Raw genomic sequence first — 23364 nt, 5'->3', positions numbered from 1 at the left:
AGGGCGCCATTCCACTGTGGTCTTGCCACCCCTGAGCTGCTCCTACCTCACCCTCTGCCCCCTCAGCGACTCATGGCAGCCATTTTCTGCATCAGCCTCAGGTCTCCAGGAATGCTGGGTTCCGTCTTCCAGGAGCCAGGTTATACAGCACTATTTACTACCACCCACTGCAGTCTGTGTAGTTGAATTTAGTGCCTACTGCAGTTATATTGTATGCTCTGCATTATATGTGACTTGCCAGGGCTATGGCCTAGTTGGCAAAAGCCATTGAGAGTTGGCCAGAGGCCCTAGAAGATACATTTCCCTCTGATGCTTTGAGGGAACAGCTGTCCTACATATCTCACATTAGAGATGCAGCCTCCTATTTAGGAGAGGCAGCTTTGGATAGCCGCTATGTCTGTGGTCTGTGGTACCCAGCCATATCGTTTGGCTTCACTCATGGAAAGCAGATTTGGACTTTAAAAAGGCTTTGGAGTCTGCTTTTTCTGGGGAGATCCTGTCTGGCCCAGAATTGGACAAGATTGTGACTACCATTCTTTCAGTCCTTTCATCCCCAGGGAAAAGCTAAAGGTCAGTCCTTTCTACGGCACTTGGCATCCATTAAGGCCTCCAAGCCTAGGACCAAACACACCTGAGCTACAAGATGTCCACTTACCAAATCTGAGGACAAGCCTTCAGTCTGACGGGGCAAGCCGCTCCCAGGGTGGGAAGCCGACTTCTTCAGTTCACCCTGTTCTGGCGTCAGACCACCTCAGACGCCTGGGTAAAAGAAGTGGTCTTTCACAGTTACGCCCTCATTACTGAGGTGGTCCCCTCATTACAGAGAGGGAAGGGCTATTATTCTACCCTTTTCTTTGTTCAAAAGCCAAACGGGTCTCATCTGCCTAACCTCAACCTCAAGTCTCTGAACAAGTTTAACAGGGTGCCCAGGTTTCGTATGAAAACCCTACGCTCTATTCTCCTGGCCACGGAGCTTGTAGAATTTATGGTGTCTCTGGACATTCAGGACGCTTACCTAAATGTACCTATAGTTCCCTCTCACCAGCATTATCTCCAGTTTGCTGTCCTACAACAACATTACCAATTTCAAGCACTGCCTTTTGGGCTTTCTACATCTCCTCTGGTCTTTACCAAGATCATGGCAGTTATGGCGCCCTATCTTTGTCATTAGGGGATCACACTGCTCCCATACTTGGAGGATCACTTGCTCTTAGCAAGCTCCCCAGAAATTCTTCACCGCCATCTGCAAGTAACCATTGTCTTTCTACAAATGCATGGTTGGGTGATCAACTGGAAAAAGTTTTCCCTGACCCCTTCTCAAAGAATGGTACATCTGGGAGCCTTTCTGGACTCTCAGGCTCAGAGTATCTTCCTGACAGCAGACAAAATCTCTGTACTACAGCACCGAGTGCGCAGATTACTCCAAGTTGCCTAGTGTCAATTCACTCTGCAATGCAGACCTTGGGATACATGGTGTCCACTGTTGACATGGTGGAGATTGCTCAGTTTCACTCCAGGCCCCTACAACACCTGATTCTCTAGGTGGAACGGACTGCCTCATCTGCTCAGATCCCAGATGATGGGCCTCTCTCTGGAGGTTCGCCTGTCCCTATCCTGGTAGCTACAACTTTCCCACGTAAACAAGTATCTCCCCTTTTGGATCCCAGACTGGACACTCACGATGGACGCAAGCCTCCATGGGTGGGGCGCAGTGACCGGCCAGCACTTCTTCCAAGGATGCTGGACTCCAGACGAGGTGATCTTACTAATCAACGTCCTGGAACTCCGAGCCATTTAAAAAGTCCTCACTCTGGCTCAGGATATTCTTCAGGGCAAGCCAGTACAAGTATAGCCTGACAACGTCACGGCAATAGCCTTTCTCAATCACCAAGGAGGCACTTGAAGCCGGTCAGCAATGGCAGAAGTGTCACGCATTCTAACATGGGCTGAACACCATCTCCCAGCCATCTCCGCAGTGTTCATCCCAGGGGATTCTCAGTTGGGAGGCGGATTTCCTCAGCAGTCATGACGTGCATGCAGGGTAGTGGTCTCTTAATCCAGATGTCTTTCAGCTCCTGGTGGACAAATGGGACCCCGACGCAGCCTTCATGGACTCATTACCTGTGAAATGGACCTTCCATTTGGCGTGCCTCTTTCCTCCAGTCTCCCTTCTGCCTCGAGTTCTTCTGAAGTTTAAGCAAGAAGGGGGCATGGTCCTGTTGGTAGCTCCTGCTTGGCCCAGACACCATTGGTAGTCCGATCTTCAAAGTCTCTCCATAGACATTCCTCTCCAACTTCCTGTAAGACCAGACCTGTTGTCTCAGGGTCCCTGTCTACATCCGGACCTGGCCCGCCTGTCTTTAACAACTTTGGTCTTGAGACATCCCTTCTAAGATCTAAAGGGTTCTCTAGCTCTGTGGTCCAGACCATGCTCAGAGGGCCTGATTCAGAGCCGGACGCTCTGACAGAGCGCTCGCTCTGAATCAGGGCCGGCTTTCTGGTTTTTTAGAGCGGCCACCCACAGCTATAGCGAGCGGCCAGGAAGATGGTCGTGATGGTCAAGACCATTGTGACCATCGGGCTTGCGACGAGACCCTTGTGGTAGGGTCTCTTTGCCGCCACCCCCAGAGAGCTTTCGGCTCTAACAGAGCCGAAAGCTCTCCCACTGACATCACATCCCATGGGAATGCCTCCGTCTGGGCAACCACCCCCCCGGCCCGCCCACCAAAGGGGGCATGCTGTCACTCAACATCGACAGCACGCCCCCTTTGGTACGGGACCCGGAGCGACAGTTTGCCCAGCGCTATCCGGGTCTCGCGCATGTGCACGATGGAGCCGGCTTAGTCGTGCGCATGGCACTGGGCCACCATCGACCCGCTTGCGAGCGCATAGTGCTCGCGAGCGGGTCTGAATCAGGCCCAGAGTGCGTAAACAGACCTCTGCCAGGATTTATCACCGGGTGTGGCATACATATTTTCAGTGGTGTGCTACTAGAAACTCTGACCATCAGGTTTTTAGGGTTTCTAGAATCCTTGTCTTTCTCCAATCTGGGTTGGATCTCGGATTCCGCCTAGCCTTTCTGAAAGTGCATGTCTCTGCTCTGTCCATCTGGTTCCAGCGCAGAATTGCTCCTCTACCAGATGTTCACACCTTCCTGTAAGGTGTTCTATGAATACAACCTCCCTTTTTCCCTCCTGTGTCTCAGTGGATTTTGTCAGTGGTTCTCCACGCACTTCTGGAACCTCCATTCGAACCCCTGGATTCAGTAGATGTCAAATGGCTCACTGCGAAGACTCTTCTGGCTATAGCATTTGCCCATAGGGTAACAGATTTAGGGGCACTTTCCTGTTGCTCCCCATTTGTAATCTTTCATCTGGACAGAGCTGTTCTTCGTATGCGCCCTGGCTTCCTTCCCAAGGTGGTTCTCGTTTTCACCTCAATGAGGAAATTGTGGTTCCGGCCTTTCAATCACCAGACCTCTTGGCAGGTGAGGCCTCTTTAGATGTAGCCCATGCTCTGAGGATGTATGTGGACCGTACTAGTGCCATCAGGAAATCGGACTCCCTCTTCATCCTATATGGATTCCATAAGAGGGGATGGCCAGCTAACAAACAGACTCTGGCCAGATGGCTTCGCATGACTATCTCACAGACTTACACGCAGACTGGCCTTCCTGTGCCGGCTACAGTATCTGCTAATTCTACTCGCTCTGTAGGTCCCTCATGGGTAGCCCTCCGTGGCGCGTCTGCTGAACAACTATGCAAGGCGGCCACATGGTCTTCTGTCCACAGCCACATGGTCTTCTGTCCACAGCTTTCTTAGGTTCTATGCCTTTGATACATTTGCCTGTTCCTGTTCACCTCTCAGCTCAGGACCGTCCCCGTCCTTGAACAACTGCTTTGGGACAACCCCATTGTCTTCCTGTGGAGCCCTATGGACCCTGAAGAATCAAAGGAAAGTTATGGTAAAACTTATCCTTGTTAACTCTCTTTCTTCGAAGCCCATAGGGTCCACAGGGTACCTGCTCTGAAGCACCTGGCTTCTATGGGTTTCTTCTCTTGGTCACTTGTTTCCTTCTCTGTGTGAGAGTGTGATTCTTCAGTGTACCAGTCTTCCTTCTCTTCTATCCTGCTCCTGCCTTGGGCTTGTTAACAAAACTGAGTTGCCTTCAGGCTGTGGGCGGGGTTAGGGGGAAGATCCGGAGCATCCTGGGATTGAAAAAAGCTTTGCTGTTGGTGTCCGGTCCTCCAAGTACCACCTACACCCCTATTGTCTCCCTGTGGACCCTATGGACTTTGAAGAAAGAGAGTTAACAAGGGTAAGTTTTACCATAACTCTCCTTTTTCATTTATTTGAACCTTATTATACTGTCATTGCGGCTCCAGCAGTGTGTACTATTCTCATAGCTGGTGGAAATCACTGCTTGGTTACAGTTGCTATGGTTCTACAATCCAACTCTTTGCAAGTTCTCTGGCGGCCGGGGCAGAAAAGTATGGGGCAGCTACAGACCCCCTATGGACAGAATGACAGGATGGGATCTGTCTGATGGACTAGTCCTAGGGTTAGGTGCTTATCCCCAACAGCTGGCACCTCTTCCTTGGCACACTGTACCTCATGACAGTGAGCATGGCAAAGCTGACAGACACTCTGCATTTCAGCTTGCTGGGTCAGCTTTTCCATTCTGTTCCCCTGCATGGTAATACTTCTGAGGGAAAACCACTGAGATATCAAAGACGCCTAAAGGCAGCTCTCACACACATAGAGAAGCAGCAGCCATTTTAGCGCTCTGCTGTTAGGTACCAGATTTGAGGTATTTTCTCAGATTTACTGGGCACTGGGACTGTTTTGCAGGTTCACTTTTTCTGTTTGTGTACTGCTATTGTCTTATGGATGATTGTTTTATTCTGTCATGTCAGACAAAAGAAATAAGGCTGGGTAGAGTACTCCTATTAAAAGTAGTACTCTCAATTGCTTGGGTTATAATTAGGCTCTGACACCATTGGTGCATCCTGGGATCAGCCACTTTTAGGTTAAGACTTCAGGAGCGGAAGGCGTGAATGTCTCAGTTTGGGTGCTGGACATCCAGAACCTGAAATTGTTAGATGTTCTAGGTTTTATCATAAAGTGAAGCAAATGGTTTCAGTCCCTTCCTCCCTGGATCTGGAGGACCTGACTAGCCAGGCATGGGCAAGGTCATTACATAAGTTCCTTGTCCCTCTTGCTAGTGACAATCCAGCATAGTTGGAGTCACCTCCAGTTGTGGATAGCTCCATTTCATGGTTGTCCAGATCCACAAACATTCCAAACCCTAGTTCAGCACCTTTTATGGGAGAAGATCGCAGGGTGGAGGGTCTCCTAAAGTTCATTTTTGTCATGCTTGACACCTCCCTTTAGGCTTATTATGACTTTCACATTGTGATTTAGGCAGTGGACAAATGGATAGATCTGTAAATATTTCTAAGGGCGAGCAGTCTATTAGGCCAAAAGTTGAGTTACTAAACTTGGTGGAACATTCCCAGGAAGCCTTCGAGTATGTGGGTGATGCAGCTTTGGATGCCAACCATGCAGGGACGAGAATTTCTGTGTGACCAGTCATGGCGTATTTGGTCCCAAACTGAATAAAATAATTTTGCAGGTTACGGGGGAGGCAACAGTTCTTTTTTGCTGGTTAATGCCATTATACCTAGAGGTGCCAGGTTTCGTTCTATTGCACCACTGGTATTGCAAGGGGTCAGACCTTTTGGGTTTAACCCTTTCTTCATCTTGGCGCTTAATAGAAAGGCAGATAAGCTTGCACAGCCCATTGCCCGGCTTTCAAAATCTTGAAGTTAGTAGTAAGTATGGAGCAAGGATGAGTATTTACACATTTCCATATGGAAGGACATCAACGCCTTCATGGGTTTGTGGTTCAGAACTTGCATTACCAATACTTGGCAATCCTGCCCGGGCTGGCAGCAGCTCTGTGAGTGTTCACAGAGATAATAGTCATGAAGGCAGCTCTTCTGAGGACTAGGAGGTTGTCTTTCATTACTTACCATGATGGTCTTCTGATCAAAGGCAGTTCTCCGTCTTTGCTTCAGGCCACTGTGGAGGAGACAGCACAGACAGAATCCCATGGGTGGATTGTCAATTAAAAAAAAGTCCAAGTTGACTCTTTCCCAGCATATGGTTTTCCTGGGCTTTTAATTTGACATTCGGCAGCAGCTTATTTTTCTGCCGTAGTACAAGATCCACTAGTTACAGGGTCATGTGATGTTGTTGTCGGTGCATCCAGGCAAAGATGGTTTCAACCTTCAAGTGGCTTAGTAATGGCAATTTCACTAGAGTAATTTAGTTTACTAGAACTCTTTGTAAAGTGGAATATGTCTCCCTGTCGTCTGTACAGGCAGATCATTCTGACCCCATGTCAGTCACTTGTTTGGTGTTTGAGAAAGAGAAACTCAGTTAAGGGTGCGCCCTTCAACATTTAAACACGTTACAATGGATGCCATTCTTTGGGGTTGGGGAGCGTTCGTGCTTCAGGCTCATTTGCAGGGTGTTTACTCCCTTTAGGAGTAAAGATTCAGTGTTCACGGAGCTACTGGTGGTGTTTTGCGCCTTAGCAAGAGGATGCCAACTCCTCAGAGGAACGGCAATAAATATCCACTCCGACAATGTATGACGGCTTCACACCTAAAGCCGCTCTCTCCTGTCCTTTGTGCAAAATTAGGAGCTTAACACCTGGAACAGCCGCATGGTCACAGTGTACCCCAATGCAATCAGTCACACAAAATCCACGTAAGTACTGTACAAAAAAAAAAAAAAAAAATTAAGGTTTTTTTTTTTTACTCTTTTCTTTCTAGAAATTCAATCCTTAAAAAGTGACAATGTCCATCTAACTAGTCTCCATCTGCAGAGGAACGCACTCCAGACAGAACTGTGTGAATTGCAGGAGACAATGAAAGGTAACTCGCCATATTGTTTCTGTTACCATTTCATACTGTAGTTCCTAACAGTGACTTTAGCACTATTAAGTTGTGTGTTACTTGGACCGCAGGTTTGGACGAGGATATTTCTGCAGCCATTGGTACTACTAAGAGATTGAGAGCTGAGAGACTTGCAGTCAGCCAAAAGCCTCAGAGTGATTCAGAATGTCTGAGGTGAGAGCGCAGTCTCCGAGAATGTCTCGCGCCAACGTTACCTGTCGTATATCATCCTATATGGTTTACATGCAGTCTGAGATTACTGATAGGAATATCTCATATTTACACATAGAGGGGCTGAGTCACACGCAAATTTAATCTGACAGGTGTTAGATGAAAAAGCTCTTTTCTCACCGTATATACGGTACGGGGGTTGGATACAGGTTGCCGGCACTCAGGATCCTGGCAGTCAGAATCCCGCCAGTGGGTCACAATCCCGACATAAGGAGGTAATAATACTACCCATCCCCTACCCCTAATCCTCCCTCCCTGCAGCCTAAACCTAACCCCCCCAGCCATAACCTAACCCTCCTCCCCCCAGTGCCTAACCCTACTCCTAGTGCCTAACCCTCCCCATAACCCCAATACTTACTGCCAGCATGCCGGTGGTCGTGATTCTAGCGCCGGGATTCTGACTAATGTAGGGATTCCGGTGCCGGCATTCCTGACAGCCGGGATAATAACTACATCCCGGTACCAAACATTGAGGCTTGAGTTATCAATCTTTTTGTTTCTATGGTAAGTCCAGGGTCCCCCTTTCTAGAGGACAATCTACCGTCTTACACGAGCACAACATAGAGTGGAATCTGTTAGCCTGCTCAGAGAAGTGACCAGCATACAAACCCTTTCATAAACAATTGGCATGACGAGCTCTTGGTTCCGGTGATGGACGCCCGTCTCTTTTTCTTCTGAGATTAGTGCTGAAGCTCCACTTCAGGATCCTGAGTGGGAAGAATAATGCTGCAATGCTACATCATTGTTTCACCTCATGAAATTCCCTCCCAAAAAGACATTTTTCTTCTGAGAGGTAGGAAAATAGTTTGGCACTCTACGCACTCTTTCCTTCATCTTGTAGGGATTGGTGATCTGGAAGAGCAGAGCTGGTTTGGATTTTAGTCCAGTCTTTAAGATGGAGTCTTTAAAATCAGTAATAAGTGGCATGGAACAGGGCAATTGTCTTACATCCATTCATATGAAGGATGCATATCTTCATGTCCCAATCTGGGAAGAACATCAACGTCTGCTCAGATTCAAAGTCAGTAATCTCCACTAGCAATTTTTTGCTCTTCATTTTGCTCTGGCTGCAGATCTGAGAGTATTCATGAAGGTTGTGGTGGTGATGGCCAGTCTCCTTATAGCCAAGGTAGTCACAGTGGTTCCCTATTTAGGCGACCTCTTAACCAATGCAGGTTCCTTGTCCCTTCTCCAGCCCCACTTACAGATGGCTAGACTCTGGAAAAGAACGCTCCACTCTAGATGGTGGTTTGTGACTCATCTATTTGAAGATACAGATTTCTGTCCTGACTATTTACTTCCAAAGAAAACTAGTCTCTCTCTATATTATTTTTCATGAGAATAGGGCTGTCTTGCATACTAAGCCCTCTTTTCAAACCAAAGTGGTATATAGATTCCACCTAATTCAAGAAATTGCTATTCCCTATTTAATGATGCAGAGTGATCCTCTGTGATGTGTTACAGTACCTGGAAAGGACCACAGCTATTAGTAAGACACAGCGCCGTAACTAAACTTGTTGGTGCCTTGAGCCAGAAAGAGCATGCCCCCCCCCCGCCCTTTTTAAAGAGGGACATAAGGGATGCGCCGAAAAAGGGTCTTGGTCTCATTGGGAAAGGGCATCACAAATCTGATTTGTCCGGTACGATGATGAAGGTGTACCAATACCTTTGTACCACTGTTATCCAGGTGGCAGTGCCAAATACAGTGTGAATCTAATGGCTATTAAGTTCCACAAGATGCTATGTCTGCAGACCTCACAGTCCAAGCAAAGGGTCTAATACAGCATAAGTCAGATGCTAAATACGCCAGATCTTACTGGGTTGATTCCATGTGTGGAGCAGCAGACACATTCGCTGGAATCAGACCAGTAAGATCTGGAGTATTTAGCATCTGACTTATGCTGTATTAGACCCTCTGCTTGGACTGTGAGGTCTGCAGACATAGCATCCTGTGGAACTTAATAGCGGAAAAGGAATGCTTCTTTAAATGAGCTCCAGCACTTACTAAACCCCGACGCAAGTTATCATTATAACTCTACTCCATAATTTATGTACATCATTTGTTATTCTTTGATGATCATTGGAAGACACCTACTGCAGAGGTGATCTCCTCTAGGGGATAAATATAAATTTTTTCAGAACTAGCTATTTTCTTCATCAGTTTGATGTTTATTATATGTGTGTTTATGTGTATTATGATGTTTTATTTATTAAATTGATTTTTATATTTCTATGTGTCGTTCTCCTTGTTAGGATTATCACTTGTATTTCCCCTCTGTTTCTCATTGGAGCTTTCATTACATGATCATACGGTAGTGATGTATTTCCAAACTATTCAAAGTCACACAACAGGCAGCCCCAGTGGGAGGTGTCTCCTCCTCCTGGTGTCTCCTCCCCCTGGTGTCTCCTCCTCCTGGTGTCTCCTCCCCCTGGTGTCTCCACACCCTGGTGTCTCCTCCCCCTGCTGTCTCCTCCCCCTGGTGTCTCCTCCCCCTGGTGTCTCCTCCCCCTGGTGTCTCCTCCTCCTGGTGTCTCCTCCCCCTGGTGTCTCCACACCCTGGTGTCTCCTCCTCCTGGTGTCTCCTCCTCCTGGTGTCTCCTCCCCCTGGTGTCTCCACACCATGGTGTCTCCTGCCCCTGTTGTCTCCTCCTCCTTTTGTCTCTACCCCCTGGTGTCTCCTCCTCCTCCTTTTGTCTCCTCCCAATGGTGTCTCCTCCCGCTGGTGTCTCCTCCCCCTGATGTCTCCTCCTCCTGGTGTCTACACCCCCTGGTGTCTCCTCCTCCTTTTGTCTCCTCCCCCTGGTGTCTCCTCCTCCTGGGACTGCCAGTCCAGGCTGCTATTAGCAGAGAGCTGCTCCCAGTAGGAAGCGGATTCTCTGCCTTTCTGCCAGCCCTACCTGGCTCCTTGGGGCTGCAGATGATGCAGCCCTTTGGAAGCCGGTGATATGTTCCCTGCCGCTAGTGCGCATGCACTGGTACCGGCCCCTGTAAGATCGATTGCGCAGGGACTTGGCCAGAAGAAGCCGGGTGAGTAGTTTTCGGCGTTGCCATTTTTGAGATCCGAACATATCCGAGTAAAACTGAACCGTTCATCTCTAGTATATAGATGTGTCCACATACATCTTACCTCCGTGCGCTAACATAAACATAATGAGTGAGTGCTGTGTGACTCAGTAGCGCTGAGCTTCCTTTTGTGCATCTTTTTACCTTCAAATGCATCTTGGGTGATATGTGGCATGCCTATGTTCTGTGTGCGACTGCGGGTGGGTGATATGTGGCATGCCTATGTTCTGTGTGTGACTGCGGGTGGGTGATATGTGGCATGCTTATGTTCTGTGTGCGACTGCGGGTGGGCGACATATGGCATGCCTATGTTCTGTGTGCGACTGCGGGTGGGTGATATGTGGCATGCCTAATTTCTGTGTGCGACTGCGGGTGGGTGATATGTGGCATGCCTATGTTCTGTGTGCGACTGCGGGTGGGTGATATGTGGCATGCCTATGTTCTGTGTGCGACTGCGGGTGGGTGATATGTGGCATGCCTATGTTCTGTGTGCGACTGCGGGTGGGTGATATGTGGCATGCCTATGTTCTGTGTGCGACTGCGGGTGGGTGATATGTGGCATGCCTATGTTCTGTGTGCGACTGCTGGTGGGTGATATGTGGCATGCCTATGTTCTGTGTGCGACTGCGGGTGGGTGATATGTGGCATGCCTATGTTCTGTGTGCGACTGCGGGTGGGTGATATGTGGCATGCCTATGTTCTGTGTGTGACTGTGGGTGGGTGATATGTGGCATGCCTATGTTCTGTGTGCGACTGCGGGTGGGTGATATGTGGCATGCCTATGTTCTGTGTGCGACTGCGGATGGGTGATATGTGGCATGCCTATGTTCTGTGTGTGACTGCGGGTGGGTGATATGTGGCATGCTTATGTTCTGTGTGCGACTGCGGGTGGGCGACATATGGTATGCCTATGTTCTGTGTGCGACTGCGGGTGGGTGATATGTGGCATGCCTATGTTCTGTGTGCGACTGCGGGTGGGTGATATGTGGCATGCCTATGTTCTGTGTGTGACTGTGGGTGGGTGATATGTGGCATGCCTATGTTCTGTGTGCGACTGAGGGTGGGTGATATGTGGCATGCCTATGTTCTGTGTGTGACTGCGGGTGGGTGATATGTGGCATGCCTATGTCCTGTGTGTGACTGCGGGTGGGTGATATGTGGCATGCCTATGTCCTGTGTGCGACTGCGGGTAGGCGATATGTGGCATGCCTATGTTCTGTGTGTGACTGCGGGTGGGTGATATGTGGCATGCCTATGTTCTGTGTGTGACTGCGGGTGGGTGATATGTGGCATGCCTATGTTCTGTGTATGACTGCGGGTGGGTGATATGTGGCATGCCTATGTTCTGTGTGTGACTGCGGGTGGGTGATATGTGGCATGCCTATGTTCTGTGTGTGACTGCGGGTGGGTGATATGTGGCATGCCTATGTTCTGTGTGCGACTGCGGGTGGGTGATATGTGGCATGCTTATGTTCTGTGTGCGACTGCGGGTGGGTGATATGTGGCATGCTTATGTTCTGTGTGTGACTGCGGGTGGGTGATATGTGGCATGCCTATGTTCTGGGTGTGACTGCGGGTGGGTGATATGTGGCATGCCTATGTTCTGTGTGTGACTGCGGGTGGGTGATATGTGGCATGCCTATGTTCTGTGTGTGACTGCGGGTGGGTGATATGTGGCATGCCTATGTTCTGTGTGTGACTGCGGGTGGGTGATATGTGGCATGCCTATGTTCTGTGTGTGACTGCGGGTGGGTGATATGTGGCATGCCTATGTTCTGTGTGCGACTGCGGGTGGGTGATATGTGGCATGCTTATGTTCTGTGTGTGACTGCGGGTGGGTGATATGTGGCATGCCTATGTTCTGGGTGTGACTGCGGGTGGGTGATATGTGGCATGCCTATGTTCTGTGTGTGACTGCGGGTGGGTGATATGTGGCATGCCTATGTTCTGTGTGTGACTGCGGGTGGGTGATATGTGGCATGCCTATGTTCTGTGTGTGACTGCGGGTGGGTGATATGTGGCATGCCTATGTTCTGTGTGTGACTGCGGGTGGGTGATATGTGGCATGCCTATGTTCTGTGTGCGACTGCGGGTGGGTGATATGTGGCATGCTTATGTTCTGTGTGCGACTGCGGGTGGGTGATATGTGGCATGCTTATGTTCTGTGTGCGACTGTGGGTGGGTGATATGTGGCATGCTTATGTTCTGTGTGCGACTGCGGGTGGGTGATATGTGGCATGCCTATGTTCTGGGTGGGACTGCGGGTGGGTGATATGTGGCATGCCTATGTTCTGGGTGGGACTGCGGGTGGGTGATATGTGGCATGCCTATGTTCTGTGTGCGACTGCGGGTGGGTGATATGTGGCATGCCTATGTTCTGGGTGTGACTGCGGGTGGGTGATATGTGGCATGGCTATGTTCTGTGTGTGACTGCGGGTGGGTGATATGTGGCATGCCTATGTTCTGTGTGTGACTGCGGGTGGGTGATATGTGGCATGCCTATGTTCTGTGTGCGACTGCGGGTGGGTGATATGTGGCATGCCTATGTTCTGTGTGCGACTGCGGGTGGGTGATATGTGGCATGCCTATGTTCTGTGTGTGACTGCGGGTGGGTGATATGTGGCATGCCTATGTTCTGGGTGTGACTGCGGGTGGGTGATATGTGGCATGCCTATGTTCTGTGTTTGACTGCGGGTGGGTGATATGTGGCATGCCTACGTTCTGGGTGTGACTGCGGGTGGGTGATATGTGGCATGCCTATGTTCTGTGTGTGACTGCGGGTGGGTGATATGTGGCATGCCTATGTTCTGTGTGCGACTGCGGGTAGGTGATATGTGGCATGCCTATGTTCTGTGTGTGACTGCGGGTGGGTGATATGTGGCATGCTTATGTTCTGTGTGTGACTGCGGGTGGGTGATATGTGGCATGCCTTTGTTCTGTGTGTGACTGCGGGTGGGTGATATGTGGCATGCCTATGTCCTGTGTGTGACTGCGGGTGGGTGATATGTGGCATGCCTATGTCCTGTGTGCGACTGCGGGTAGGCGATATGTGGCATGCCTATGTTCTGTGTGTGACTGCGGGTGGGTGATATGTGGCATGCCTATGTTCTGTGTGTGACTGCGGGTGGGTGATATGTGGCATGCCTATGTTCTGTGTATGACTGCGGGTGGGTGATATGTGGCATGCCTATGTTCTGTGTGTGACTGCGGGTGGGTGATATGTGGCATGCCTATGTTCTGTGTGTGACTGCGGGTGGGTGATATGTGGCATGCCTATGTTCTGTGTGCGACTGCGGGTGGGTGATATGTGGCATGCTTATGTTCTGTGTGCGACTGCGGGTGGGTGATATGTGGCATGCTTATGTTCTGTGTGCGACTGCGGGTGGGTGATATGTGGCATGCTTATGTTCTGTGTGCGACTGCGGGTGGGTGATATGTGGCATGCCTATGTTCTGGGTGGGACTGCGGGTGGGTGATATGTGGCATGCCTATGTTCTGGGTGGGACTGCGGGTGGGTGATATGTGGCATGCCTATGTTCTGTGTGCGACTGCGGGTGGGTGATATGTGGCATGCCTATGTTCTGGGTGTGACTGCGGGTGGGTGATATGTGGCATGGCTATGGTCTGTGTGTGACTGCGGGTGGGTGATATGTGGCATGCCTATGTTCTGTGTGTGACTGCGGGTGGGTGATATGTGGCATGCCTATGTTCTGTGTGCGACTGCGGGTGGGTGATATGTGGCATGCCTATGTTCTGTGTGCGACTGCGGGTGGGTGATATGTGGCATGCCTATGTTCTGTGTGTGACTGCGGGTGGGTGATATGTGGCATGCCTATGTTCTGGGTGTGACTGCGGGTGGGTGATATGTGGCATGCCTATGTTCTGTGTGTGACTGCGGGTGGGTGATATGTGGCATGCCTATGTTCTGTGTGTGACTGCGGGTGGGTGATATGTGGCATGCCTATGTTCTGTGTGTGACTGCGGGTGGGTGATATGTGGCATGCCTATGTTCTGTGTGTGACTGCGGGTGGGTGATATGTGGCATGCCTATGTTCTGTGTGCGACTGCGGGTGGGTGATATGTGGCATGCTTATGTTCTGTGTGCGACTGGGGGTGGGTGATATGTGGCATGCTTATGTTCTGTGTGCGACTGTGGGTGGGTGATATGTGGCATGCTTATGTTCTGTGTGCGACTGCGGGTGGGTGATATGTGGCATGCCTATGTTCTGGGTGGGACTGCGGGTGGGTGATATGTGGAATGCCTATGTTCTGGGTGTGACTGCGGGTGGGTGATATGTGGCATGCCTATGTTCTGTGTGCGACTGCGGGTGGGTGATATGTGGCATGTTTATGTTCTGGGTGTGACTGCGGGTGGGTGATATGTGGCATGGCTATGTTCTGTGTGTGACTGCGGGTGGGTGATATGTGGCATGGCTATGTTCTGTGTGTGACTGCGGGTGGGTGATATGTGGCATGCCTATGTTCTGTGTGTGACTGCGGGTGGGTGATATGTGGCATGCCTATGTTCTGTGTGCGACTGCGGGTGGGTGATATGTGGCATGCCTATGTTCTGTGTGTGACTGCGGGTGGGTGATATGTGGCATGCCTATGTTCTGGGTGTGACTGCGGGTGGGTGATATGTGGCATGCCTATGTTCTGTGTTTGACTGCGGGTGGGTGATATGTGGCATGCCTACGTTCTGGGTGTGACTGCGGGTGGGTGATATGTGGCATGCCTATGTTCTGTGTGTGACTGCGGGTGGGTGATATGTGGCATGCCTATGTTCTGTGTGCGACTGCGGGTAGGTGATATGTGGCATGCCTATGTTCTGTGTGTGACTGCGGGTGGGTGATATGTGGCATGCTTATGTTCTGTGTGTGACTGCGGGTGGGTGATATGTGGCATGCTTATGTTCTGTGTTTGACTGCGGGTAGGTGATATGTGGCATGCCTTTGTTCTGTGTGTGACTGCGGGTGGGTGATATGTGGCATGCCTATGTTCTGTGTGTGACTGCGGGTGGGTGATATGTGGCATGCTTATATTCTGTGTGTGACTGCGGGTGGGTGATATGTGGCATGCCTATGTTCTGTGTGTGACTGCGGGTAGGTGATATGTGGCATGCCTATGTTCTGTGTGTGACTGAGGGTGGGTGATATGTGGCATGCCTATGTTCTGTGTGTGACTGCGGGTGGGTGATATGTGGCATGCCTATGTTCTGTGTGTGACTGCGGGTGGTTGATATGTGGCATGCTTATGTTCTGTGTGTGACTGCGGGTGGGTGATATGTGGCATGCCTATGTTCTGTGTGTGACTGCGGGTGGGTGATATGTGGCATGACTATGTTCTGTGTCTGACTGCAGGTAGGTGATATATGGCATGCTTATGTTCTGTGTGTGACTGCGGGTGGGTGATATGTGGCATGCCTATGTTCTGTGTGCGACTGCGGGTGGGTGATATGTGGCATGCCTATGTTCTGTGTGCGACTGCGGGTGGGTGATATGTGGCATGCCTGTGTTCTGTGTGCGACTGCGGGTGGGTGATATGTGGCATGCCTATGTTCTGTGTGCGACTGCGGATGGGTGTTATGTGGCATGCGTATGTTCTGTGTGCGACTGCGGGTAGGTGATATGTGGCATGCCTATGTTCTGTGTGCGACTGCGGGTGGGTGATATGTGGCATGCCTATGTTCTGTGTGCGACTGGGGGTGGGTGATATGTGGCATGCTTATGTTCTGTGTGCGACTGCGGGTGGGTGATATGTGGCATGCCTATGTTCTGTGTGTGACTGCGGGTGGGTGATATGTGGCATGCCTATGTTCTGTGTGCGACTGCGGGTGGGTGATATGTGGCATGCCTATGTTCTGGGTGTGACTGCGGGTGGGTGATATGTGGCATGGCTATGTTCTGTGTGTGACTGCGGGTGGGTGATATGTGGCATGCCTATGTTCTGTGTGTGACTGCGGGTGGGTGATATGTGGCATGCCTATGTTCTGTGTGCGACTGCGGGTGGGTGATATGTGGCATGCCTATGTTCTGTGTGCGACTGCGGGTGGGTGATATGTGGCATGCCTATGTTCTGTGTGTGACTGCGGGTGGGTGATATGTGGCATGCCTATGTTCTGGGTGTGACTGCGGGTGGGTGATATGTGGCATGCCTATGTTCTGTGTTTGACTGCGGGTGGGTGATATGTGGCATGCCTACGTTCTGGGTGTGACTGCGGGTGGGTGATATGTGGCATGCCTATGTTCTGTGTGTGACTGCGGGTGGGTGATATGTGGCATGCCTATGTTCTGTGTGCGACTGCGGGTAGGTGATATGTGGCATGCCTATGTTCTGTGTGTGACTGCGGGTGGGTGATATGTGGCATGCTTATGTTCTGTGTGTGACTGCGGGTGGGTGATATGTGGCATGCCTTTGTTCTGTGTGTGACTGCGGGTGGGTGATATGTGGCATGCCTATGTCCTGTGTGTGACTGCGGGTGGGTGATATGTGGCATGCCTATGTCCTGTGTGCGACTGCGGGTAGGCGATATGTGGCATGCCTATGTTCTGTGTGTGACTGCGGGTGGGTGATATGTGGCATGCCTATGTTCTGTGTGTGACTGCGGGTGGGTGATATGTGGCATGCCTATGTTCTGTGTATGACTGCGGGTGGGTGATATGTGGCATGCCTATGTTCTGTGTGTGACTGCGGGTGGGTGATATGTGGCATGCCTATGTTCTGTGTGTGACTGCGGGTGGGTGATATGTGGCATGCCTATGTTCTGTGTGCGACTGCGGGTGGGTGATATGTGGCATGCTTATGTTCTGTGTGCGACTGCGGGTGGGTGATATGTGGCATGCTTATGTTCTGTGTGCGACTGCGGGTGGGTGATATGTGGCATGCTTATGTTCTGTGTGCGACTGCAGGTGGGTGATATGTGGCATGCCTATGTTCTGGGTGGGACTGCGGGTGGGTGATATGTGGCATGCCTATGTTCTGGGTGGGACTGCGGGTGGGTGATATGTGGCATGCCTATGTTCTGTGTGCGACTGCGGGTGGGTGATATGTGGCATGCCTATGTTCTGGGTGTGACTGCGGGTGGGTGATATGTGGCATGGCTATGGTCTGTGTGTGACTGCGGGTGGGTGATATGTGGCATGCCTATGTTCTGTGTGTGACTGCGGGTGGGTGATATGTGGCATGCCTATGTTCTGTGTGCGACTGCGGGTGGGTGATATGTGGCATGCCTATGTTCTGTGTGCGACTGCGGGTGGGTGATATGTGGCATGCCTATGTTCTGTGTGTGACTGCGGGTGGGTGATATGTGGCATGCCTATGTTCTGGGTGTGACTGCGGGTGGGTGATATGTGGCATGCCTATGTTCTGTGTGTGACTGCGGGTGGGTGATATGTGGCATGCCTATGTTCTGTGTGTGACTGCGGGTGGGTGATATGTGGCATGCCTATGTTCTGTGTGTGACTGCGGGTGGGTGATATGTGGCATGCCTATGTTCTGTGTGCGACTGCGGGTGGGTGATATGTGGCATGCTTATGTTCTGTGTGCGACTGGGGGTGGGTGATATGTGGCATGCTTATGTTCTGTGTGCGACTGTGGGTGGGTGATATGTGGCATGCTTATGTTCTGTGTGCGACTGCGGGTGGGTGATATGTGGCATGCCTATGTTCTGGGTGGGACTGCGGGTGGGTGATATGTGGAATGCCTATGTTCTGGGTGTGACTGCGGGTGGGTGATATGTGGCATGCCTATGTTCTGTGTGCGACTGCGGGTGGGTGATATGTGGCATGCCTATGTTCTGGGTGTGACTGCGGGTGGGTGATATGTGGCATGGCTATGTTCTGTGTGTGACTGCGGGTGGGTGATATGTGGCATGCCTATGTTCTGTGTGTGACTGCGGGTGGGTGATATGTGGCATGCCTATGTTCTGTGTGCGACTGCGGGTGGGTGATATGTGGCATGCCTATGTTCTGTGTGCGACTGCGGGTGGGTGATATGTGGCATGCCTATGTTCTGTGTGTGACTGCGGGTGGGTGATATGTGGCATGCCTATGTTCTGGGTGTGACTGCGGGTGGGTGATATGTGGCATGCCTATGTTCTGTGTTTGACTGCGGGTGGGTGATATGTGGCATGCCTACGTTCTGGGTGTGACTGCGGGTGGGTGATATGTGGCATGCCTATGTTCTGTGTGTGACTGCGGGTGGGTGATATGTGGCATGCCTATGTTCTGTGTGCGACTGCGGGTAGGTGATATGTGGCATGCCTATGTTCTGTGTGTGACTGCGGGTGGGTGATATGTGGCATGCTTATGTTCTGTGTGTGACTGCGGGTGGGTGATATGTGGCATGCTTATGTTCTGTGTTTGACTGCGGGTAGGTGATATGTGGCATGCCTTTGTTCTGTGTGTGACTGCGGGTGGGTGATATGTGGCATGCCTATGTTCTGTGTGTGACTGCGGGTGGGTGATATGTGGCATGCTTATATTCTGTGTGTGACTGCGGGTGGGTGATATGTGGCATGCCTATGTTCTGTGTGTGACTGCGGGTAGGTGATATGTGGCATGCCTATGTTCTGTGTGTGACTGAGGGTGGGTGATATGTGGCATGCCTATGTTCTGTGTGTGACTGCGGGTGGGTGATATGTGGCATGCCTATGTTCTGTGTGTGACTGCGGGTGGTTGATATGTGGCATGCTTATGTTCTGTGTGTGACTGCGGGTGGGTGATATGTGGCATGCCTATGTTCTGTGTGTGACTGCGGGTGGGTGATATGTGGCATGACTATGTTCTGTGTCTGACTGCAGGTAGGTGATATATGGCATGCTTATGTTCTGTGTGTGACTGCGGGTGGGTGATATGTGGCATGCCTATGTTCTGTGTGCGACTGCGGGTGGGTGATATGTGGCATGCCTATGTTCTGTGTGCGACTGCGGGTGGGTGATATGTGGCATGCCTGTGTTCTGTGTGCGACTGCGGGTGGGTGATATGTGGCATGCCTATGTTCTGTGTGCGACTGCGGATGGGTGTTATGTGGCATGCGTATGTTCTGTGTGCGACTGCGGGTAGGTGATATGTGGCATGCCTATGTTCTGTGTGCGACTGCGGGTGGGTGATATGTGGCATGCCTATGTTCTGTGTGCGACTGGGGGTGGGTGATATGTGGCATGCTTATGTTCTGTGTGCGACTGCGGGTGGGTGATATGTGGCATGCCTATGTTCTGTGTGTGACTGCGGGTGGGTGATATGTGGCATGCCTATGTTCTGTGTGCGACTGCGGGTGGGTGATATGTGGCATGCTTTTGTTCTGTGTGCGACTGCGGGTGAATCTGCATGCGGCTGTGACACTGTAACGTACTGTAGCATTTCGCCTGCAGATGCAGGCGCAGAAGCTGCTCGTGCCTCCTATTTGTATCGATTTGCGAATAAGACACATTTGAAGGTAAAAAGCCACAAGAAAAGACACTCTGCGCTACCAAGTCACGCCACGGCATGGCGCAACTAGAAGGGCTGATTAATACGCAAGGAAGTAAGCTGTACGTGGGCACATCTGTACATGGGATGGGCAGCCATGAGCATGTGGGGCAGGAAGGATCCTACTGGTAGCGTGCACCAGATATGGGCTGTAATAACGGTTTCCTGTCCGCCTGACGGGAAAACTTCTCTGCTCCTTAAAGCTTGCAGTTATTTCCAGCATGATTACCTATTGCAGGTCCTCTATCACATGAGAATCTCATTTATTTAAATTTACAGACTTAACGTCTCTGACTTGTCATAGAAAAGAGATGGACATTTTATACCCACTAACGGCGCTTGTATTAATTCAGAATTATTCCTGTTGCAGTCTTTAGCGCATTATCATTTTACATAATATTCAATTTGTCACCATATCTCCTCCTCCCATGTGTCACCAGCTGGGATTCAGCTCCAAGCACTCTCCAGCCAGCTCCCAGTCAGCTCATTATTCTCTCTGCAAATCCTTCTCTTAGGCTGAGTAAATGACAAGTTTCATTTCACTTTAACTCCACCAAATGCGTTTCACATTTTTTTTTAATACAAAGAAGCCTGAACCGATTTTCCGTACTGTGCTATATTTAATTGTAATATTTACATTTTAATCAAAGTGAGTCTATTTAAAAGTGATCTCCTGCGTGCGGCTGCCATTTGCTGCAATCATTTTGTCCTGCGTCTGAGAGCGAATGACTTCAGGCTGCAGGAGACGGGGATTGTATTTGTGTGTGTTTGTGAAGGTTAAGCTCCTCAGTCACTTCCAGACGTAAGACTTTCCCGGGGTGGGTGAGGCAGGTCTGGGGCAGTCATACGTATAGGATGATGGGTATCTAGGAAATGGGATTTGTGTGCCCATCTAGGCTGGCAGTCTGATAGGCAAGAGAACAAATCGTCATCATTGGAAGTCCTAGGGAATGAAATGGGGCCGCTCTCCTTATAAATCATAGCGGGAAACAGGCCCACTAGAGCTGAACCAATGTATTATATTACTGATGGATTGCCTAAGGGCCACAGTTTGAGGAATATTTGCAATTTAATTTTATGTTAAGTTTTATAAGCAGAAAATATCAATCTTCAGAGCGGTATATTTCACGCCAAATGGGTTTCTGCAATAACAATATGCTTGCTGCTTCCTCACGCTGTGTAATACGTGCAGCGCACAGCTATAGGGTGCTGGCGAATCTGTGATGGGTGCGAGTTTTCCCCAAAGTACACACAACATTCAGCACACCAGATTTTACTATACACCAATTACAGTGACGGCAAACTAAAGAGCAAGAAGTCACTATGTGTCATTATAGTACATCATATACTACATATTGTATCACTAGAGTAAGTCCATTATGCAGGTTAGGAGGGAGGTGCTTCTCTGTCTGTTCTCTGGGGCAGTTCCAGTTACAGACTTTATTCTGCATCATTACACATAGGGCGAGTCCCAGGGCCATATTAACAGGGGCACCGAGAGGGGGGGAGCGGGTACTATTTACTTCCTGAGGTACTTCCCTCACAGCAGCCACAGCAGTCTCCTATTCCTGTGGGGGGCAGCGATCACACTGATCGTGCCCTCCCTGTCTTTGCGCCGGGCTGAGGGGCTCACAGCAGCGCCCCCTCCCCAGTGAGCAGTGCCACTTTGCGGCGCTGCAAAGTGTGTTTGTTTTTTTTTTGCTCAAGAGGGCGTGGCCACGCCTTCCCCCTCTCTTTACCTGGGCCTGGCAAGGCTCTCTACGCCCCTGCATATTAATCCATGGCCGTACCCCTAGGTTTTCAGGTATTTCGGGCCCTCTCCGGCAATTTAGTTTTTCACCCCACTACAACTGACAGCCTGACACTGGTATGGTAGGTAGCGTTCCCGCTAGGATGTTTCAGCGGGGCGCCGCGCCCTGCCCTATTTCTCAAGGGCAGAAAGCACTCTGCCCTCCAGCGCGGCACCCCTCTGAAACAGCCTGCGGGTTCTGTCCTCTCCCGCAGGCCACTGTGTCCCACGAGTGGGGAAAATGGCAGTGCAGCAGTCACCGCCGATGAATGGATGCCAGGCGCATGCGCCCAGCAACCATTCACAGTGACCGCAGCACTTGGGGACTGCCCGGCATGTCCATAAGTTCTGGGCACTCCCCCAAAAGTGACGAAAAGTAGACACGTCGTAAAGACACCCCCCCTTTTCAATGGCCACTCCCCCTTTTCGGGCTCTCGGGCACCTCCGGCGCGCAGAAGTGCCCTTTCTCTAAGTCCGACGCCCTGCCTGGCACCGGACCTAGAGTGAACACTAGGTAGGTAGTAAACAGCAGTACATACCCATTTTGAGGGACTCCTGCGTGGCGCTCACCTTGGTTGCAGATCTCTATGCTGAGTGGGTCTGGTAATGCTTGAGTGGAAAATGAGTAACAGTATATGGTCTAATACAGAGTGGCCAAAGGATGAAATGGAGCAAAATATATGGTATCTAAGGCAGTGATGGAGCAGAGTGTATTGTATCTAGGGCAGTGATGGAGCAGAGTGTATGGTATCTAGGGCAGTGATGGAGCAGAGTGTATGGTATCTAGGGCAGTGATGGAGCAGAGTGTATGGTATCTAAGGCAGTGATGGAGCAGAGTGTATGGTATCTAGGGCAGTGATGGAGCAGAGTGTATGGTATCTAAGGCAGTGATGGAGCAGTGTGTATGGTATCTAAGGCAGTGATGGAGCAGTGTGTATGGTATGTAAGACAGTGATGGAGCAGTGTGTATGGTATCTAGGGCAGTGATGGAGCAGAGTGTATGGTATCTAAGGCAATGATGGAGAATAGTGTGTGGTATCTAAGACAGTGATGGAGCAGAGTGTATAGTATCTAAGGCAGTGATGGAGCAGTGTGTATGGTATCTAAGGCAGTGATGGAGCAGAGTGTATGGTATCTAAGGCAGTGATGGAGCAAAGTGTAAGGTATCTACGGCAGTGATGGAGCAGGGTGTATGGTATCTAAGGCAGTGATGGAGCAAAGTGTAAGGTATCTAAGGCAGTGATGGAGCAGAGTGTATGGTATCGAAGGCAGTGATGAAGCAGATGATGGAGCAGAGTTTATGGTATCTAAGGCAGTGATGGAGCAGTGTGTATGGTATCTAAGACACTAGTGATGGAGCACAGTGTATGGTATCTAAGGCAGTGACGGAGCAGAGTGAATGGTGTCTAAGGCAATAATGGAGCACAGTGTATGGTATCTAAGGCAGTGATGGAGCACAGTGTATGGTATCTAAGGCAATGATGGAGAATAGTGTATGGTATCTAAGACAGTGATGGAGCAGAGTGTATAGTATCTAAGGGAATGATGGAGCAGTGTGTATGGTATCTAAGGCAGTGATGGAGCAGAGTGTATGGTATCTAAGAAAGTGATGGAGTAGTGTGTATGGTATCTAAGGCAATAATGGAGCACAGTGTATGGTATCTAAGGCAGTGATGGAGCAGAGTGTATGTTATCTAAGGCAGTGATGGAGCAGAGTGTATGTTATCTAAGGCAATAATGGAGGACAGTGTATGGTATCTAAGGCAGTGATGGAGCAGAGTGTATGGTATCTAAGGCAGTGATGGAGCAGAGTGTATGGTATCTAAGACAGTGATGGAGCAGTGTGTA

At 50.3% G+C, this 23364-nt stretch overlaps 1 protein-coding gene across 1 annotated transcript in view; it reads left to right on the top strand.

Annotated features, from left to right (window-relative positions):
* The window catches only part of CCDC172 (coiled-coil domain containing 172), a 122675-nt gene that overhangs the window by 23421 nt on the left and 75890 nt on the right, over positions 1 to 23364 (top strand). The window contains exons 5-6 of the mRNA XM_088466445.1: positions 6843 to 6944; positions 7037 to 7139. Coding sequence (XP_088322571.1) covers positions 6843 to 6944; positions 7037 to 7139 — 205 coding nt within the window. The remainder of the gene's footprint in view (positions 1 to 6842; positions 6945 to 7036; positions 7140 to 23364) is intronic.

This window comes from Taudactylus pleione, unplaced genomic scaffold, assembly GCF_031769625.1.
Source record: "Taudactylus pleione unplaced genomic scaffold, aTauple2 ptg003137l, whole genome shotgun sequence".
Taxonomy (NCBI): Eukaryota; Metazoa; Chordata; class Amphibia; order Anura; family Myobatrachidae; genus Taudactylus; species Taudactylus pleione.
Note: the sequence above shows the minus strand (reverse complement) of the source record. Positions and strands in the feature narration are given on the sequence as shown.